Source organism: Rhinoraja longicauda, chromosome 10 (genome assembly GCF_053455715.1).
Source record: "Rhinoraja longicauda isolate Sanriku21f chromosome 10, sRhiLon1.1, whole genome shotgun sequence".
Classification (NCBI taxonomy): domain Eukaryota; kingdom Metazoa; phylum Chordata; class Chondrichthyes; order Rajiformes; family Arhynchobatidae; genus Rhinoraja; species Rhinoraja longicauda.
The window spans coordinates 35615740-35635401 of NC_135962.1; the positions used below are offsets into that span (position 1 = coordinate 35615740).

Below are 19662 nucleotides of genomic sequence, written 5' to 3' on the forward strand. Positions count from 1 at the left end.
TGATATTGAAACAAATATGGGACTGGAAGAAAAAAGACAAGTGCTGGAATAACTCAATGGGTCACACAGCTACTCTAGAGAACATGGATAGGTGATATTTTGAGTTGTGAACCCCTCTTGAGGCTGATTGGTGGGAGGGATAACCTGGAAGTGAGGAGGGTTGGGACAAAACCTGGTGAGTGGTAGGTGAGTAAGGTGAGGGGAATAATGATTAAGACAAATGTAGGTCCCTTGCAGTCGGAAACAGGTGAATTGATCATGGGAACTAGGAGATGGCAGACCAATTGAACAAATACTTTGGTTCTGTCTTCACTAAGGAAGACATAAACCGTCTGCCGGAAATAGCGGGGGACCGGGGGTCTAATGAGATGGAGGAACTGAGGGAAATCCAGGTTAGTCGGGAAGTGGTGTTAGGTAAATTAAATGGATTAAAGGCAGATAAATCCCCAGGGCCAGATAGGCTGCATCCCAGAGTGCTTAAGGAAGTAGCCTCAGAAATAGTGGATGCATTAGTGATAATTTTTCAAAACTCTTTAGATTCTGGAGTAGTTCCTGAGGACTGGAGGGTAGCTAATGTAACCCCACTTTTTAAAAAGGGAGGAAGAGAGAAAACGGGGAATTATAGACCAGTTAGCCTAACATCGGTAGTGGGGAAAATGCTAGAGTCAGTTATTAAAGATGCGATAGCATCACATTTGGAAAGTGGTGAAATCATCGGACCAAGTCAGCATGGATTTACCAAAGGCAAATCATGTCTGACGAATCTTATAGAATTTTTCGAGGATGTAACTAGTAGAGTGGATAAGGGAGAACCAGTCGATGTGTTATATCTGGACTTTCAGAAGGCCTTCGACAAGGTCCCACATAGGAGATTGGTGTACAAACTTAAAGCACACGGTATTGAGGGTTCAGTGTTGAGGTGGATAGAAAATTGGTTGGCGGACAGGAAGCAAAGAGTAGGAATAAACGGGTCCTTTTCGGAATGGCAGGCAGTGACTAGTGGGGTACCGCAAGGCTCAGTGCTGGGACCCCAGTTATTTACAATGTATATTAATGATTTGGACGAGGGAATTGAATGCAACATCCCTAAGTTTGCGGATGACACGAAGCTGGGTGGCAGTGTTAGCTGCGAGGAGGATGCTAGGAGGCTGCAGAGTGACTTGGATAGATTAGGCGAGTGGGCAAATGCATGGCAGATGCAATATAATGTGGATAAATGTGAGGTTATCCACTTTGGCGGCAAGAACAGGAAAGCAGAGTATTACCTGAATGGTGACCGATTGGGAGAAGGGGAGATGCATCGTGACCTGGGTGTCATGGTGCACCAGTCATTGAAAGCAAGCATGCAGGTGCAGCAGGCAGTGAAGAAAGCGAATGGTATGTTGGCATTCATAGCAAGAGGACTTGAGTTTAGGAGCAGGGAGGTTCTGCTGCAGTTGTACAGGGCATTGGTGAGACCGCACCTGGAGTATTGTGTGCAGTTTTGGTCTCCTAACCTGAGGAAAGACATTCTTGCCTTAGAGGGAGTACAGAGAAGGTTCACCTGATTGATCCCTGGGATGGCGGGACTTTCATATGAGGAAAGACTGGATAGACGGCTTGTACTCGCTGGAATTTAGAAGACTGAGGGGGGATCTTATAGAAACATATAAAATTCTTAAGGGGTTGGAGAGGCTAGATGCGGGAAGATTGTTCCCGATGTCGGGGGAGTCCAGAACCAGGGGTCACAGCTTAAGGATAAGGGGGGTCTTTTAGGACCGAGATGAGAAAACATTTCTTCACACAGAGAGTGGTGAGTCTGTGGAATTCTCTGCCACAGAAGGTAGTTGAGGCCAGTTCATTGGCTATATTTAAGAGGGAGTTAGATGTGGCCCTTGTGGCTGAAGGGATCAGGGGGTATGGAGAGAAGGCAGGTACAGGCTACTGAGCTGGATGATCAGCCATGATCATATTGAATGGCGGTGCAGGCTCGAAGGGCCGAATGGCCTACTCCTGCACCTATTTTCTATGTTTCTATGATAGGAAAATGGCTAATGAATGGCCAGAGATGAAGACAAGTGGTGTGAATTGGGAAGCCAAAAGAAGGAATATAGGTGGAAGGGGAGAAATCGTGGGACACATAGAATTTGGGAAAGAAGGGAGGGGCTTGTTGATAGGTTTGTTACCTAACATCGGAGAATTCAAAGTTCAAATTCTCCAATGTAATCTACCCAAGAGGGTAGATATGAGGTGCTGTTCTTCTCGTTTGCATGTGGCTTCACTCTGGCAATGGAGGAGGCCTAGGACAGAAAGGTCAGTTTGGGAAAGGGAAGGGGAGCTAAAATGTTTAACAACCATAAGATCCTGCAGGGCTTGATGGGCTGGGCGCGAGTGTTCAATGAAACTGTGGCCGAGTCTATGCTTGGTCTCGCCGAGGCAAAGGAAGCCAGCAGAGGAGGTGCATGTAACCTCTCTCACCTAGCAGGACTGCTGGGGTCCCTAGGCGGATGTGAGCGAGGAGGTACAGGGACAGTGTTACATCTCCTGCAGCTGTTGGGGAAATTGGAATGGGGTGGGTTTAGAAGCTCATTGCATTAGAATGACAACATTGCAATAAGGCTGTACTTCACTCTGTTAAGAACCAAAGAGAGTAGTTTAAAAAAAAAAGGCTTTTGTTCTTAAGTATCTTTTCCTCATGTCATCAAGAATAATTCAAATAAATTGGCAGTTTAACAATAATTTGTTGTTTTTCTTGCTAGTTATTAACTGTTCAAAATCTTTTTGCTGTGCAAATGTGTCGGCATCAACAGTCGTTTTTAAACTAATTCTTCACTCAAGCTTCATAAGATTTTCTCAGTTCCTAGAATTACTCTTTAGTTTTGGTACCAGTGATATAATTGAGCTTATTTGGTGCTGACACCATGTGCTAATTTTCACCGGCACTAGACTGTCAATTTTTAAATCCTGTCATGTTGGAAACAATTTTTCTTTTCATATCTTTTTAGAGTTTTATCCGAGATAGATTAGAAGAGAGTAAAAAGTCTGACGCAGAACAGTATTTAAAGAACCTGTATGATCTGTACACAAGGTAAGATGTTACTGGCAATGTTTAGTCATTTTTGAGTCATAGACTAATAGACCACAGTAACAGGACTTTCGGCGCAACTTGTCCATGCTGACCAAGATGTCCATCTAAGGTTGTCCCATCTGCACGCTTATGGTCCGTATCCCTCTTATCTCTTGTCTAAATGTCCATCCAGATGTCTTTTAAATATTATTGTACCTGTCTCAACTACTACCTCTGGCAGCTCATTCCATATCTGCACCATCCTGTGGTGAAGACGTTACCTCTGGTCCTCTACATATCTTTCCCTTCTTAACTTAAAGTTATGCCTTCTAGATTTTGAAACCCCCTTCCTTGGGAGAAAAAGACCGTACGTTCATCTTACGTATGCCCTTCGTGATTTTTCCACCCTTATAAGGCCCTACCCACTCCTAAATTCTGAGGAATAAAGTCCTAGCCTGCCCAACCTCTTCCTATAGCTCAGCCCTTTGAATCTTGGCAACATAATCGTAAATCATCTTTACACTCTTTCCAGCTTAATGATGTCTTTCCTATGGCAGGGTAACCAAAACTAAACACAGTATTCCGTTCGGCTTTTCCATTTAATAAACCCATACTTTAATATTGTTCTGGAGACAGAATGTATGGACTACTTTCAAATTACATTCTTAAGTATCAAACATTGTTTTAAACATGTTAACATTATTGCTTCTTTGACTCATTAAAATGGGATATGGAGAATGTGAGATATTAATCCTTGCATGTATGTTAATTATCTTTAGGCAAGAATCTTGCTGACATTCTGAAAATTGTCCTGCCCTCATTTTGATTTTAAATGTAATTTTTACCCTTGTTATGATGCATGATATTGATTGAAATCTGAGATTACCCATTTAAATGAAATGACACTTGTTTATTCCTGCAATCTGCATAATTTTCTAAAGCTGCTTTGTGGAAATCAATCCTATCTTCAAATTGTAATTTTTGAAAACTGAATTGATCTGTATGACACTTAAATGTTTTTCAAAATGTATTATTGTAATATTTTTTGTTGGGTTGATAGCTGGTAGAGGGCCGTTGCAGCTGGTAGTGGGCCGTTTCACAGTGCCAGAGACCTGGGTTTTATCCTGACCTCGGGTGCTGTCTGTGTGGAGTTCGCTCATTCTTCCTGGGACCGCGTGCGTTTCTTCGGGTGCTTTGGTTTCATTCCACATTCCAAAGATGTGCGAGTATATAGGTTGGCCACCCTATTGTTGGTGTTTAAGAGGGTTTTGGAAAGGCACATGGAAGTAAGTGCAAGACATAGAGGCATATGGATCATGTACACGCAGAAGAAATCAGTTTAATTTGGCATCATGATGGGCGCAAACATTGTGGGCCTGTTCTAGTACTGTTCTATGTAAATTGTCCTTTGTACATTGTCCCTTGTGTGTATTGCATGGATGAGAAAGTGGGGTGATATACAGTGCATTCAGAAAGTATTCAGACCCCTTCATGTTTTCCACATTTACGTTACAGCCTTATTTTAAAATGGATTAAATTCATTTTTTATCATCAATCTACACACAATACCCCAGAATGAAGAAGCGAAAGCAGCTGATTAGAAATTTTTGCAGTATTTAAAAAGAAATAACTGAAATATCACATTCAGACCCTTTGCTATGACACTGAAAATTGAGCTTGGGTTCATCCTGTTTCCAATGATTACCCTTGAGATGTTTCTACAACTTGATTCGAGTCCACCAGTGGTAAATAAAATTGATTGGACGTGATTTGGAAAGGCCCACACCTGTATATCAGGTCCCACAGTTAACATTGCATGCCAGAGCAAAAACCAAGCCATGAAGACAAAGGAATTGTCCATAGACCTCCGAGACAGGATTATGTCAAGGACCAGATCTGGGGATGGGTATAAAACAATTCCTGCAGTATTGCAGGTCCCGAAGAGCACAGTGGCCTCCGTCATTCTTAAATGGAAGAACTTTGGAACCACCAGGACTCTTCATAGAGGTGGCCACCCGGCCAAACTGAGCAATCGGGGGAGAAGGGCCTTGGTCAGGGAGGTGACCAAGAACCCGATGGTCACTCCGACAGAGCTCCAGAATTCCTCTGTGAAGATGGGAGAATCTTCCAGAAGGACAACTATATCTGCAGCACTCTATCAATCAGGCCTTTATGGTAGAGTGACCAGACGGAAGCCACTCCTCAGTAAAAGGCACATAACAGCCTGCTTGGAGTTTGCCAAAAGGCACCTAAAGGACTCTCAGACCATGCAAAACAAGATTCTCTGGTCTGATGAAACCAAGATTGAACTATTTGGCTTGAATGCCAAGCGTCACGTCTGTAGGAAACCAGGCACCGCTTATCACCTGGCCATTACCATACCTACGGTGAAGCATGCTGGTGGCAGCATCATGCTGTGGGGATGTTTTTCAGCAGCAGGAACTGGGAGACTAGTCAGGATCGAGGGAAAGATGAATGGAGCAAAGTACAGAGAGATCCGTGATGAAAATCTGCTCCTCAGACTGGGGCGGAGGTTCACCTTCCAACAGGACAGCAACCCTAAGCACACAGCCAAGACAACGCAGGAGTGGCTTCATGACAAATCTGTGAATGTCCTTGAGAGGCCCTGCCAGTGCCCGGACTTGAACTCGTTCGAACATCTCTGGAGGGACCTGAAAATAGCTGTGCATTGACGCTCCCCATCCAACCTGACAGAGTTTGAGAGGATCTGCAGAGAAGAATGAGAGAAATTACCCAAATACAGGTGTGCCAAGCTTGTAGCGTCATACCCAAGAAGTGCCTCAACAAAGTACTGAGTAAAGGGTCTGAATACTTATGTAAATGTGATATTTCAGTTATTTCTTTTTAATTACAACAAAAATTTCTAAACACCTGTTTTTGCTTTTTTATTATGGGGTATTGTGTAGATTGATGATAAATAAAATGAATTTAATCCATTTTAAAATAAGGCTGGAACATAACAAAATGTGGAAAAAGTGAAGGGGTCTGAATACTTCCTGAATGCACTGTAAAATTTGTGTGAATGGGAGATCGGTGGTGTATCCATGCTGTATCGTTCAACAATGATAGTTATCAATGCTAATTTTTTGGTGTTTAATTGAGGCCAATTCACATTTTTCTTTGTCCTGCAATAACACACCATGCTGCACTGTAGAAAATTACCTAATTATCTCTATTGATCCCCCCACATTCAAAAATTATTTGTAACCAGCTTTCTATACTAATACTAATTATCTATCTGATTGTGATTTGACTGGTAGACATTTTTCCTTTGAGAGAATGTCCCAAATGGGTTAGTGGTCTGTCTGAAAAACCCTTGATATATTTTTTTTAAAGTAGTGTCTGAACCTCATTGAATACAGTCGCAAAAACTAGGAATCAATAACTGTTATCAAAAGTAATTATTGGATCAGATGAGCACAACATGAAAAAGAGGATTAAGATGAATAAGCAAAAGATTCCTGACAATTATTTGAAAAGTTGGAAGAAATGTGCTGGTGATTAACTTCATAAAGCCTCACATGTGAGTGAGATGAGGTTCTTGTTATTTGAAGGTATCACAAAATGCTGGAGTAACTCAGCAGGTCAGGCAGCATCTAGGAGAGAGGGAATGGGTGACGTTTCGGGTCGAGACCCTTCTTCAGACTGATGTCGGGGGGCGGGACAAAGAAAGGATATAGGTGAAGACAGGAAGACAGTGGGAGAACTGGGAAGAGGGAGGGGGGGGGGGGGAAAGAGAGGGACAGAGGAACTATCTAAAGTTGGAGAAGTCAATGTTCATACCGCTGGGCTACAAGCTTGCCAAGCGAAATATGAGGTGCTGTTCCTCCAATTTCTGGTGGCCCTCACTGGCACTGGAGGAGGCCCATGACAGAAAGGTCAGACTGGGATTGGGAGGGGGAGTTGAAGAGCTCAGCCACTGGGAGATCAGGTTAGTTAAGGCGGACTGAGCGAAGGTGTTGAGCGAAATTCTTGTTATTTGATAACATTTATCAATGTTGAACAAATTCTTGTTATTTGATAACATACCAACAGAGTATATATATATATAAAGTGGAAGCTGAGGTGATTTAGTCTTTATTCAGTATCACTAAAATAGATTATGTGTAGGAAAGGACTGCAGATGCGGGTTTAAATCGAAGGTTGACACAAAATGCTGGTGTAACTCAGTGGGGCAGGCAGCATCTCTGGAGAGAAGGAATGGGTGACGTTTCGGGTCAAGATCTTTCTTCAGACAGATGTCAGGTACAGAGATGGAATGTAGTCGGAGACAGTAAGATTGGTAGGAGAACTGGGAAGGGGAACGGGATGGAGAGAGAGGGAAAGCAAGGGTTACTTGAAGTTAGAGGTCAATGTTCATACTGCTGGGGTGTAAGGCTACCCAAGCGAAATATGAGGTGCTGTTCCTCCAATTTGCGCTGGGCCTCTGACAATGGAGGAGGCCCAGGACAGAAAGGTCAGATTGGGAATGGGAGGGGGAGTTAAAGTGCTGAGCAACTGTGAGATCAGGTAGGTTAAGGCGGACTGAGCAGAGGTGTTCAGCGAAACAATCGCCGAGCCTGCGCTTGGTCTTGCCGATATCCAGTAGTTAACACCTGGAATAGCGGATACAGCAGATGAGGTTGGAGAAGGGGCAAGTGAACCTCTGCCTCACCTGAAAAGACTGTTGGGGTCCTTGGATGGAGTCGAGAGGCAAGGTAAAGGGACAGGTGTTGCATCTCCTGCGGTTGCAGAGAAAAGTATCTGGGGTGGGGGTGTTTTGGGTGGTAAGGGACGAGTTGACCAGGTAGTTGTGGAGGGAACGGTCTCTGCGGAAAGCAGAAAGGGGTGGAAATGGGAAGATGTTGCCAGTAGTGGGATTCCGTTGGAGGTGGTGAAAATGTCGGAGGATTCTATGCTGTATGTGACGGCTGATGGGGTGGAAGGTGAGGACAAGGGGGACTCTGTCCTTGTTACCAATGGGGGGTGGGGGAGCAAGAGTGGAGCTGCGGGATATCGATGAGACCCAAGTGAGAGCCTCATCTATAATGGAAGAGGGGAACCCCCTTTCCCTAAAGAATGAGGACATCTCCGATGACCTGGTATGGAAAACCTCATCCTGGGCGCAGATGCGGCGTAGACAGAGGAATTGGGAGTCGGGGATAGAGTCTTTGCAGGAAGCAGGCTGGGAAGAAGTGTCGTCTAGATTGCGATGGAGTCAGTGGATTTGCAATAGATGTCAGTCAATAGTCTGTTTCCTGTGATGGAGATGGTGAGATCTAGAAACAGCAGGAAGATGTCGGAGATGGTCCAAGTGAATTTGAGTGCAGGATGGAAATTAGTCATGAAGTTGATGAAGTCAGTGAGTTCTGCATGTGCAGAAGGCAGCACCGATGTAGTTGTCAATGTAGCGGAGGTAAAGTTCGGGGATAGGGCCAGTGTACGCCTGGAACAGTGATTGTTTGACGTACCCTACAAAGAGGCAGGCATAGCTGGGGCCCATGCGAGTGCCCATAGCTATTCCTTGGATTTGGAGGAAGTAGGAGGAGTCGAAGGAGAAATTGTTAAGGGTAAGGACCAGCTCTGCTCGGCAGAGGAGAGTGTTAGTAGACGGAAATTGGCTGATTGTGCGGTCGGGGAAGAAACGGAGGGCTTTAAGACCTTCCTGGTTGGGGATGGAGGTGTAGAGTGACTAGACATCCATAGTAGAGAACAAGGAGTGGGGGCTTGGAAAACAGAAGTAATTGAAGAAACAAAGTGCGTGTTAGGTGTCTTGGACATTGGTAGAGAGGGATTGGACCTGGGGGGGGGGATAGGACGGAGTCAAGATATGTGGAAATTAATTCAGTGGGACATGAACAAGAATTAACAATGGGTCTGTCAGGGCAGTTCTGTTTGTGAATTTTGAGGAGAAGATAAAATTGGGCCGTGCGGGGCTGGGGAAAGATAAGTTTGGAGGCTTTTGAGGGCAGAGAGCTGGAAATAATAAAATCGGAAATGGTGTGTGATATTAAGGTCAGGTGCTCGTCTGTGGGATCATAGTCCAAGATTAAGTAGGAGGTGGTGTCTGAGAGTTGTCGCCTGGCTTCAGCCCGGTAGAGGTCAGCGCGCCAGACTACCACGGCACCTCCCTTGTCGGTGGGTTTGATTATCTAGTAGGAGGAGGTAAATAGATTACCTGTTCATTATCACATTAATATTTGTGAGGTCTTGTTGTGTGAACATTCAATGCATAGAACAGCACAAGAACAGGCCCTTTGGCCTGCTATATGTATGTCAAACATGATGCTAAGATAAGCTAATTTTAATTGCCTGCATGTAATCCATATCCTTCCATTCCTCCACTGTACTTACACATTTTAAAGCCTCTTAAATGCCACTTAATTCCAAGTCTCAATGGTATCTGCCCTCACCATCACTAATGAAAGCAAAAGAAATCCCAGGTAAAATGTGTGAATCCCTGGCAATGCATTACAGGCGCCCACCACCCTCTGTCTGAAAACAAAACTTTCCCCACACATTTCATATAAATTTTGCCTCTATAACCTTAAAGCTATGCCCTCTCTCGTCTTTGACAGGTCTATAAGGTTTATCAGGTCTCCCCGCCACCTTTGGCATTCCAAATGTTTAATTTCATACATTACAACAGTGAATGCACTTCAGAAGTAGTCAAGTAGTGGTTGTGCTTTATGGCTTCCTGAGTTCATGAAATGCACTGCATAAATATAAGCTTATTTTCCCCTTTAATTGTAAGCTTGAGAAAGGAATCAACAGCAAAATAATTGATTTCAACATTGTTTCACACAATGATTGGTCTGACTTGCACATACTTTACTCAATACTTCTTGTACTGCGGTGACATGTTAGCACTTTACTACTTTTCAATTCCGAGTGATGAGTGCATTTCAAGCTGTTAAATATTTCAGAACAATCAAGTAGCAAGCTACTTTCTGATTCACACATTTTATGTGGTATTTCTTTCACTTTCATTGGCTATCTGACCTGCTGAGTTACTCCAGCATTTTGTGTCTTTTTACAAAGAACTAGTTGTTGACTAATTATTGAAAGGGAAAGTCGGGATATATGCCAGTTTTTATTAGCGGGTTGGTAGTTGAGAGAGTTAGTAGCTTCAAATCCCTGGCTGTTAACGTATCGGATGACTTGTCCTGGGTCCAACACATAGATGTAATCATGAAGAAGGTACACCAGCGCGTCTAATTTCTTAGAAGTATAAAGAGACATGGCACGTCACTGAATACTCTAACAAACTTTACAGATGTACTGTAGAAAATGCTTACACTAGTTGCATAAGGGCCTGGCATGCCAATTCCGATGCACAGAGATGCACGAGGCTGCATCAAAACTATCTACATGATCCTCAAGGATTCCCACCATCTGGCCCATGCCTTCTTCCCTCTGCTACCATCAGGCAGGAGGTATGGATCCTAAAGTCCCACACCACCAGGTTCAAGTGCATCTCCTTTCTTATAACCATCAGGGTTTTGAACCAACCTGCCCAATCTTAATCCTACTTCAGCAAAGGAACTCTACTGACCACCTCTGGCATTACCATGGATTTTATTTTCTAATCATGTATTTTTGTAGTAATTTCTTGTTTTTTTGCAGACTTTTCTTTTTATCTGTCTTGGATAATTTCTGTGTAATTTATGTTCTTGTGTGTTGTCTGAGTCTCTGTGCCTGCAGTGCTGCTGTGGGCAATCTGCATTCAACTTTATCTCCATTCCCACCATAGATGCTGCATGACCCACTGAGTTCCTCCAGCATTTTGTGTTTTGTTTAAGTTAAGTACCATTGGGAGCAACTAATGAATGTCACCTTTACTGTTTTGTCTCTTTTCCTTCAGGACCACAAGTCTAGCGAGCAAATTAGCAGAGTTCGATCTTGGCACTGATAAACAAACATTTCTGGCTAAGATAATCAAAGGCATTTTCATTTCCTATTTGGAAAATTATATAGAACTTGAGACTGGCTACTTGAAGAATAGAAGTAGTATGGTATTACAGCGTTATTATGATTCCAAAAACCATCAGAAACGGGCTTATGGCTCTGGAGGGTGAGTGGATTACTTGAAAATGAAACTACATTTTTTATACCGTTCCATTTTCCATCTGTTACGGTCGGTATATAATTTATAGATGAATAACAGATCAAAAGCATGATGACATAAGGATCTTTGCTGTAATTAGGTGTTGAATGTGGGATGACTTGCATTTTAAAGTTGTAATGAGATGGGCAGTGTTCATTAAAGCTGTGACTAACCTTCACTTGATAGTCCATAACACAAACCATATCTTAATACTTTCTTCCTGAAGTAAACTTTGATTTGCTCCCAAATGAAATTTGTTAGGACTTCCAAGACACAAATGATCTTAAACTGCTGTGGTTTGGAATAAATAAATTTTAGAAAACTTCATAAAATTCGAAGTATTCAAATGTATTGAAACAAGATGTGGTAGCATGTGACCTCCGTCAAATGTTATCAGTTTATGAAGTCCAAGCAACATTTTGTGTTTGAAACAGTTTCTTTAATATGTTTAATCTGGGTCTTTTAGTGGAAGCAATGAATCATCCCAAAAAATGTTTGTTGTTTTTGGGACACTTGGGCAGTTTACACCCCAGCGGTATGAACATTGACTTATCTAACTTCAAGTAACCCTTGCTTTCCCTCTCTCTCCATCCCTCCCTCTTCCCAGTTCTCCGACCAGTCTTGCTGTCTCCGACAACATTTTATCTCTGTTTGCTTTGTTGTTACCTTCTCCTAGCTAACAATGATCTATTCTACATTTTCCATTCCCTTTGCCCTGTTTTCACAGCTTCACATTTCCTTATCTATCTCCCTCCCCCTGACGTTAGTCTGAAGAAGGGTCTCGACCCAAAATGTCGCTCATTCCTTCTCTCCAGAGATGCTGCCTGTCCCACTGAGTTACTCCAGCATTTTGTGTCTACCTTCGAAACTATCCGTATTTTATCAGAACTGGTCATTTAACTTTTGTAATTTCTTTTAAAACAATATTGTCAGAACAACAATTTGAACGACACACAAACTTTTAGGAGTATTGAAGTGGTGTATTTTTGAAAAGTATAGGAAATGTTTTCGACAACTTCCCTCAAGGCAATATCTTGATAGTGTAGAGGTTCACGTGTTGTATAAACACTCAGTTTAATATTTAAACGATACAGCTCAACAATTAGTACAAGAGGGCAAGGTGTGTGTTAACGTGTTGATTGTGAGGTGAAGGACAAACTCCGTCGTCCGCCACATAACGCCAGCAGACCACCCAGGTCGGTGTTCATTGGTTGGCCCGGATCACGCCAGGTCCACGTGAGTGCTCGAGCTCGACGAACGACAGTTCGAGACCAAAGTGGCTCGGCCCGCCACAATAGTACAATTAAAAACTCCTGCTAATAGTCTGAAGCTATTTTGAACGCATTCACAATTTAAGTTACTTTTTAAAAAGGCTATTATCTTATGTTTACTTCTATAATTTTAATTTACTTAGATGTTTAAAATGTATTTGTTACTCCACTTTGACAGGCAAATTGAGCTTGTTTTGTTTTTGCACTATATTGGGATTTTTATTTATTGAACCATTTTTGTTTGTTTATTATATTTATTGAATACTGTGTTTACAACCTGTTGCAAGTAAGAAGTTTATTGTTTCTTTTCGGGACATTGGCCAATAACACACTTTTGCCTCTTGACTAATTTATTAGATATAAATAAATTAGTAGATTGATTGCACCTAAGTAATTGTTAATGATAAAAATGGAGAATACCGCTGTAGATATTTTTAAAATGTTCTTTGCCTCATTTATTTACTTTGGGTTGAGGTTGGCATAAAGAATGTTTAGGAGATCAATAATTTTTTTTAAATTGTAGTCATATTGAAGGCTACAAATAGGATCTGAAATGCTACTTGAAAGTGTTTCCAAATTCTCTGCAGCATGGCGATGCCTTTAATTCTTTTGCTTCATCAATTTTTCCTCAATTACTGGGCATACATACACAGAGCAAAATAATTTGCATTGTTAGTACATCACTAAGATCCAAACAGCATTTATATCGAGCAAAATGAATATTTCCTCTTGAGCCTTAAACATCTATTTCTTTTCCAGCCACAAACATAAACTTGGTTCACAAATAATTTGACTCGTCCTCTAGCCATTGGCAATAGCCTTTTTCCACCCCATCAGCCCTCTCATCTCTAACCTGCCAGGCTGCCTGCCTGGTGCCAGCCAGGTTTTATCCTTCCCCATCTCCCTTTTCCAGTTTTCCTTCCCCACTACATTCAGTCTGAAGAAGGGTCCTGACCCAAAATGTCATCTGTCCATTACCTCAACAACTGCTGCCAGGCGAGCTGAGTTACTCCTGCACTTTATGTTTAGTTTAAGGGTGCCATTCTTTGAAAGACTTGACAGGTTCCAAAACCTCCAGACCAGAAATACAAAAGTTATTCAAAACAGTTAATGCACTCTAATCTTGAAACTTTCTAAGAACATCTGTAGCATCTTTAGAGAGAGAACCAGTTCACTTTTAAGGCCATCGACCACCAAGAGTCCTTGCTCCTTCTAATACATTTGGTGTCACAAAAGAAGCAGACACTGAGCATTTGAGGCTTCTAGAAATCCTCAGCTTCATCGAAATTGAACACATGAAAAGGTTGGAGACACAAGGAACTGCACGTGCTGGAGTCTTGAGCAAAACACACAGTGCTGGAGTAATTCAGCAAGTCATGTAGCATCTGTTAGAGAAATGGGTAGGTAACATTTCCGGTTGGGACCCTGCTTAAGGCTGATTGATTGTAATAGGCGGAAGAAAGCTGGTAGAGAGGTGGAGGTGGGACAAAATCATCAACAGCTGGTTAATTTGAAGTAATATAGCAGAGTAGATGATGAAAACAATTTGTCCCTTCTGGGTCACTTTATTAGCTTCTGCAAGTGGTTTCAGTTTTTTATTCAATAGACAATAGGTGCAGGAGTAGGCCATTCGGCCCTTCGAGCCAGCACTACCATTCAATGTGATCATGGCTGATCATTCTCAATCAGTACCACCCACTTTGTATCATCTGCAAATTTGCTAATGGTACTTTTAATCCCTTCATCCAAGTCATTAATGTATATTGTAAATAGCTGCGGTCCTAGCACCGAGCCTTGTACCTCACTAGTCACTGCCAGCCATTCTGAAAGGGACCCATTTATCCCCACTCTTTGCTTTCTGTCTGTCAACCAATTTTCTATCCATGTCAGTACCCTACCCCCAATACTATGTGCTCTAATTTTGCCCACTAATCTCCTATGTGGGACCTTGTCAAATAAAAGTTGATTGGCATTTGCTAATGTCTAATTGAGTGACAACATTTTTGTTTCATCAACTGCTGCAGTGGGTAACAGCCACTGCACAGTAACATTTTCTCAGATATTATATCCTGTGAAGAATCATTCTCCCTTTTTTCTTCTAAATAAAAAATAATTTTCAAAACATTATTTATAAACAGGTCAGTTTATACTGGAGAGTGTTGAGAAAGTCCAAGTCCTATGTAGGATAAGAGCAACATTTTGGAAAAGGGTTAAGCATGTTGCTTTTGAACCTCAAAAGACCAGATATCAATAACCTGTGTGATTCTCCTAATAGGAATAATTCCTGCTATAATACACTCTTTCAAATCTTTCCAAAGTATTAGTCAGGATTGGTATCAATAAAATATAATAGAGATGCAAGGAACTGCTGATGCTAGAATCTTGAATAAAACACAACGTGCTGGAGTAACTTAGTTGGTCAAGCAATATTTGTGGAGGGAATGGAGTGTTTTGGGTTCTGACCCTTCTTCAAATAGCATAATGTCAAAACTTTGCCTAGTCATGCTGGCTGACCCGCTGAGGTGCTCCAGCACTTTGTGTTTCAGTCGAGATTCCAGCATTTGCAGTTCCTTGTGTCTTTGAAATCTTACCAAATAAATATGTTCTTGGTAAATTTGTGTATTTTTTTCAATTGGATACTTTTATGTTTAATTTTATTTAAATAAGTATAGCTCATAAACCTTGGCATAGTTCAATTGTGGGCTTTGTTTATAAGATGTTTTAAAATTTTTTTTTGTAGTATTCAGGATCTAAAAGAGCGAATTCGCCAACGTACCAACCTACCACTTGGACCAAGTATTGACACACATGGTGAGACTTTCCTGTCACAGGAGGTGGTTGTCAATCTTTTGCAGGAGACCAGACAGGCCTTTGAAAGGTGTCATAGGGTGAGAACGATTTTGCGATTTGAATTGTGAATTGGTTTTCTCCGAGTAAGTCATGTTGTGGATTCTCAATGCTCTTGATGATGCATTCCACTCTGGAGACTCTTTCCAGAAATTATTTTTAAGCAAACTTTTATTTATGCTGGGAGAATATAATGTTTGAATTAACCACTACCTACTCACTTGTTACTCTTTTTTGTATTTCTAGTTATCTGACCCTTCTGATTTACCAAAGAATGCTTTTCGAATATTTACTATTCTAGTGGAGTATTTGTGTGTTGAACATATTGATTATGCGCTAGAGATTGGACTTGCAGGTAATTTTATTTGTAGATTATTCACTATATGGATGATTCTCAGTGCATCAATTCAATGTCACTTTTCCATTAAATATCGTATAATATTTTTTAATCATCTTAAATACTTCACTTTCCTTGGGTTTGTACAATCGCCTTTCAAAGATAGTGTCACTTCAATAACAATCACTCTTAATCACACAATTCCCATTGCATTTTTAACCTATTCTCTGCCAAATTCCTCAACATTTAATATTCACATTTCTCTCCTGGTTTTTCTTCCTTGTACAGCATTCAAATAGAACCAACCAAATGGCTTCCATTAGTACCTTACTTTCCCCCTCAAATTTCTTGCTAGGTTTTTCTCTTTTTTCACACTTTTCAAGTTGCTCAACCTTTCTTGTTATCTGCCTGCTTCGATTCCAAGCTTCACTCTTCCATCATCTAACTGCCTTATTTGCTGATTTTTATTCTATTAAATCCTCTCTCACCAACCACTAACTATTCCAACATGTAAAGAAACATCTCATTTTGTTATCCTCCAGAAAATATCCCAATGCTTAATATGGATTCTAATTTGTAGTTATTTGTAGTTGTGTTTAAACTTAATATTAGAGCATAGAATCATACGACATGGAAACAAGCCCCTCCGATCAACCCATCCATGCCGACTGAGATGCCCCATCTAAGCTATTCCCATTTGCCCGCATTTGGCACATAAACCGTTCTTATTCATGTACCTACCTGTCCAAATGTCTTAAATTATGATGTTGTTGTTGTACCTGCTTCAATTACATCTTCTGAAGAAGGGTCTCGACCCGAAACGTCACCCATTCCTTCTCTCCCGAGATGCTGCCTGACCTGCTGAGTTACTCCAGCATTTTGTGAATAAATCAATTACATCTTCTGGCAGTTTGGTCCCTATACTCACAACTCTTTAATCATAGACTATTCCAATTAATGAATGAATTAATGAATATGTTTATTGGCCAAGTATGCATATACAAGGAATATACAAATGACAACACAAACATACAATTAACAATTAAGAATAAAGCATAACCACATCAAAACAATAAGGATACAACATTACGGTCTAAACATGTGGGTGAAAATAAACCAGAGCAAAAAAGAGACTACAGACTTTGGTTATTGAGTAAAACTATCACTCGTGGAAAAAAGCTATTTTTATGTCTGGCTGTGGCTGCTTTGACAGTCCGGAGTCGCCTTCCAGAGGGAAGTGCTTCGAAGAGTTTCTGGTCAGGGTGAGAGGGGTCAGAGATGATCTTGTCCGCTCGCTTCCTGGCCCTTGCAGTGTACAGTTCGTCAATGGGGGGAAGGTTGCAGCCAACAACCTTCTCAGCTGTGCGAACGATCCGTTGCAGCCTCCGGATGTTGTGCTTGGTGGCTGAGCCAAACCAGACCATGATGGAGAAGGTGAGGATGGACTCAATGATAGCAGTCTAGAATTGGACCATCATTGCCTGTGGCAGATTGTGTTTCTTCAGTTGCCGCAGGAAGTACATCCTCTTTTGGGCCTTTTTGACTGTGGAGTGGATGGTGACCCCCCATTTAAGGTCCCTGGAGATGATGGTTCCAAGGAACTTAAATGACTCCACAGATGTGACTATGGTGTTGTTGATAGTGAGTGGGGGGAGGGGGATCTCTTCGAAAGTCTACAATTTGTTCTACTGTCTTGAGAGCATTGAGCTCCAGGTTGTTGCGATGGCACCAGGATGCCAGCTGTGTCACTTCCCCTCTGTAGGCAGATACCTCCCCATCCTGGATCAGTCCAATCGGGATAGTGTCATCCGCAAACTGGAGGAGCTTGACTGAGGAGTCTGTGGAGGTGCAGTTGTTGGTGTAGAGAGAGTAAAGGAGAGGGGAGAGTACGCAGCCTTGCCGAAACCTGATAACAGCGGGAAATAAACTGTTTCTAAGTCTGGTGGTGCCCCACACATTACCTTTTAAATTTTGCTCCTTTGGCCTTAAATCTATGGCCTCTCGTCTTGTTATTGTGAATTGAAATGAAACTGATGTGTTTAGTTGCCAGTATTATTTATCACTTTATTTTTTTGTATGTAGTTAACAGATGAGTTTACTTTTGTAAACTGGAAATTTAATTTGTTCAGTTCTGGTTATTGGTTCTCCATCATGATTGACAAATGGTTGTTGGTTCTCCATCATGATCGACAAATTTTCTGTCTTTCCTTAGCAATCCCATCTACAGATTCCAAGACTTCAAACCTTTACTTTTTAGATGTTGTCCAACAGGCAAATACTATTTTTCATTTGTTTGACAAGCAATTTAATGACCATCTCATGCCACTAATAAGGTGAGTGGGTTGAGGTTATTGCTCATTTTTCTTATTCAAAATGAAATATCTTAACTTATAAGCCGTTGTGCCTTGAATAATCAATGTGGCATGTTTGTACAGTTATGAGCTTGCTGCATTCAATTTTTATGTGCAAGTGAATTAACTTTGAAGCAATTTGGGACACACTTTGAAACAAAATGAAGCCAAAGTTAAGATTTTTAGCAATGTGGAATTAACAGCAAAATGAATCCAATTAAGAAAACCGGGACTTTGCAGACAAAATAGTGCCGTTTTGCTTGCTGTTGGTGTTTATGATGGAACCTTGTCCAAAAAGCTGCTTAAGCTATTTAAGGGCCTGACCGCCTAATTTAATGAATCTATATATATATATAAACTCTCATCTTGTATGTTTGTCTGTTTGTTTGATTGTCTGTATCCGAAATACAGCCAAAACGGTACACTATAGCGCAACAATTTTAGGCCCACGTTACTCACCATTGGCCTGCGGTTCAAATGATTGTTATATTTTTTAAGTTATTCACTTTTTAAACTTTAAAAATCTCTTTCTAAACTTTAATAAATCCCTTTTCCACTTACCCTGCCCGTCAGCCGTGCCTGCGTAGTAATACCTCCGTGTTCGACGTCACAATGGGAACCCAACGTGTCCGCGCCTGCGCAGTTAGGGTCCGTTAATCTAATACTTGCGTAAAATGGCTGCCGGATCTGCACATGCGCTCAAAGCACGCTGGTTGTCCGCTGGGGCTTCTTCCCGCTCAAAGCAATGGCCGTCACCGTCGAGCTGCCGCTGCTGGAGAGGTTTGCACCCAAGGGGTTATGGGGTCCCTCTGGACGCTGCAATGGCCGCCCGGGGCCTGGGTGAGTGGCTCCCTCTCCCCTTTCCTCTCCCCCCTCGCCCGCCCCTGGCCCTGGGGATGACTCCCCGGCCGTCAACGGGTCCACGGTTCGTCAGTTGGGGGAGGGTTGCCGGGCCCGCAGGAAAGGTTTGAATGGAGGATTGCCGGGCCCACAGGAGAGGTTTGGACCCAATGGGGGTTGCCGAACCCACAGGAGAGGTTTGGACCCAACGGGTCCACGCCCGTCTAGTACATTCTATTTTTCAGACTTGAGTAATCCTTTTGTGATATTAAATTTTTTTAAAAAAAATTAAATCTAGCTTTTAACTTTTTAGAGATTCTGGTACACCGTACCATCACCCAAAAAAAGCACTGGAGCCATGTTAACTACATGTAATTCAACAAGTCTGATCTTTCTAAAAAATATATATAATATGAATGTCAATCTAATTGTGGTAAATTGTCAAATAGTATTCTAAATACCCATGTTGAATGCAATTATTTGCAACTGACTTCAAGATTTCAGAAAATTTACTTCATAAAGTCTCAACAGACTCTTACATTTACTCAAAAGGATCATAGAACTGTACAGCCCAGGAACAGATCTTTCAGCCGTGTTCATTTGAATTATTGCCAACAAAATAAGTTGATGTTTGTTTTTTTCTGTTGCTTGTGTCTTCAGTTCTTCTCCAAAGCTTACTGAGTGCTTACAGAAGAAGAAAGAGGTGATCGAACAGATGGAAGTTAAACTAGATACAGGCATTGACAGGTAGATGGGAATTCATCACAATGTACCTATTTATAGCATCTCATTAAATTCAGTTTTTCATATTTTACACAGCATCTCATTATTCTTCAGTTAATCATCTGTTGAACATATTTTAA

The 19662-nt window shown here is 41.6% G+C and overlaps 1 protein-coding gene across 1 annotated transcript in view; it reads left to right on the top strand.

Annotated features, from left to right (window-relative positions):
• exoc5 (exocyst complex component 5) overlaps window positions 1-19662 on the top strand; it is a 50800-nt gene that overhangs the window by 23987 nt on the left and 7151 nt on the right. The window contains exons 10-15 of the mRNA XM_078406636.1: window positions 2985-3067; window positions 10911-11120; window positions 15165-15312; window positions 15518-15626; window positions 17821-17941; window positions 19460-19546. Coding sequence (XP_078262762.1) covers window positions 2985-3067; window positions 10911-11120; window positions 15165-15312; window positions 15518-15626; window positions 17821-17941; window positions 19460-19546 — 758 coding nt within the window. The remainder of the gene's footprint in view (window positions 1-2984; window positions 3068-10910; window positions 11121-15164; window positions 15313-15517; window positions 15627-17820; window positions 17942-19459; window positions 19547-19662) is intronic.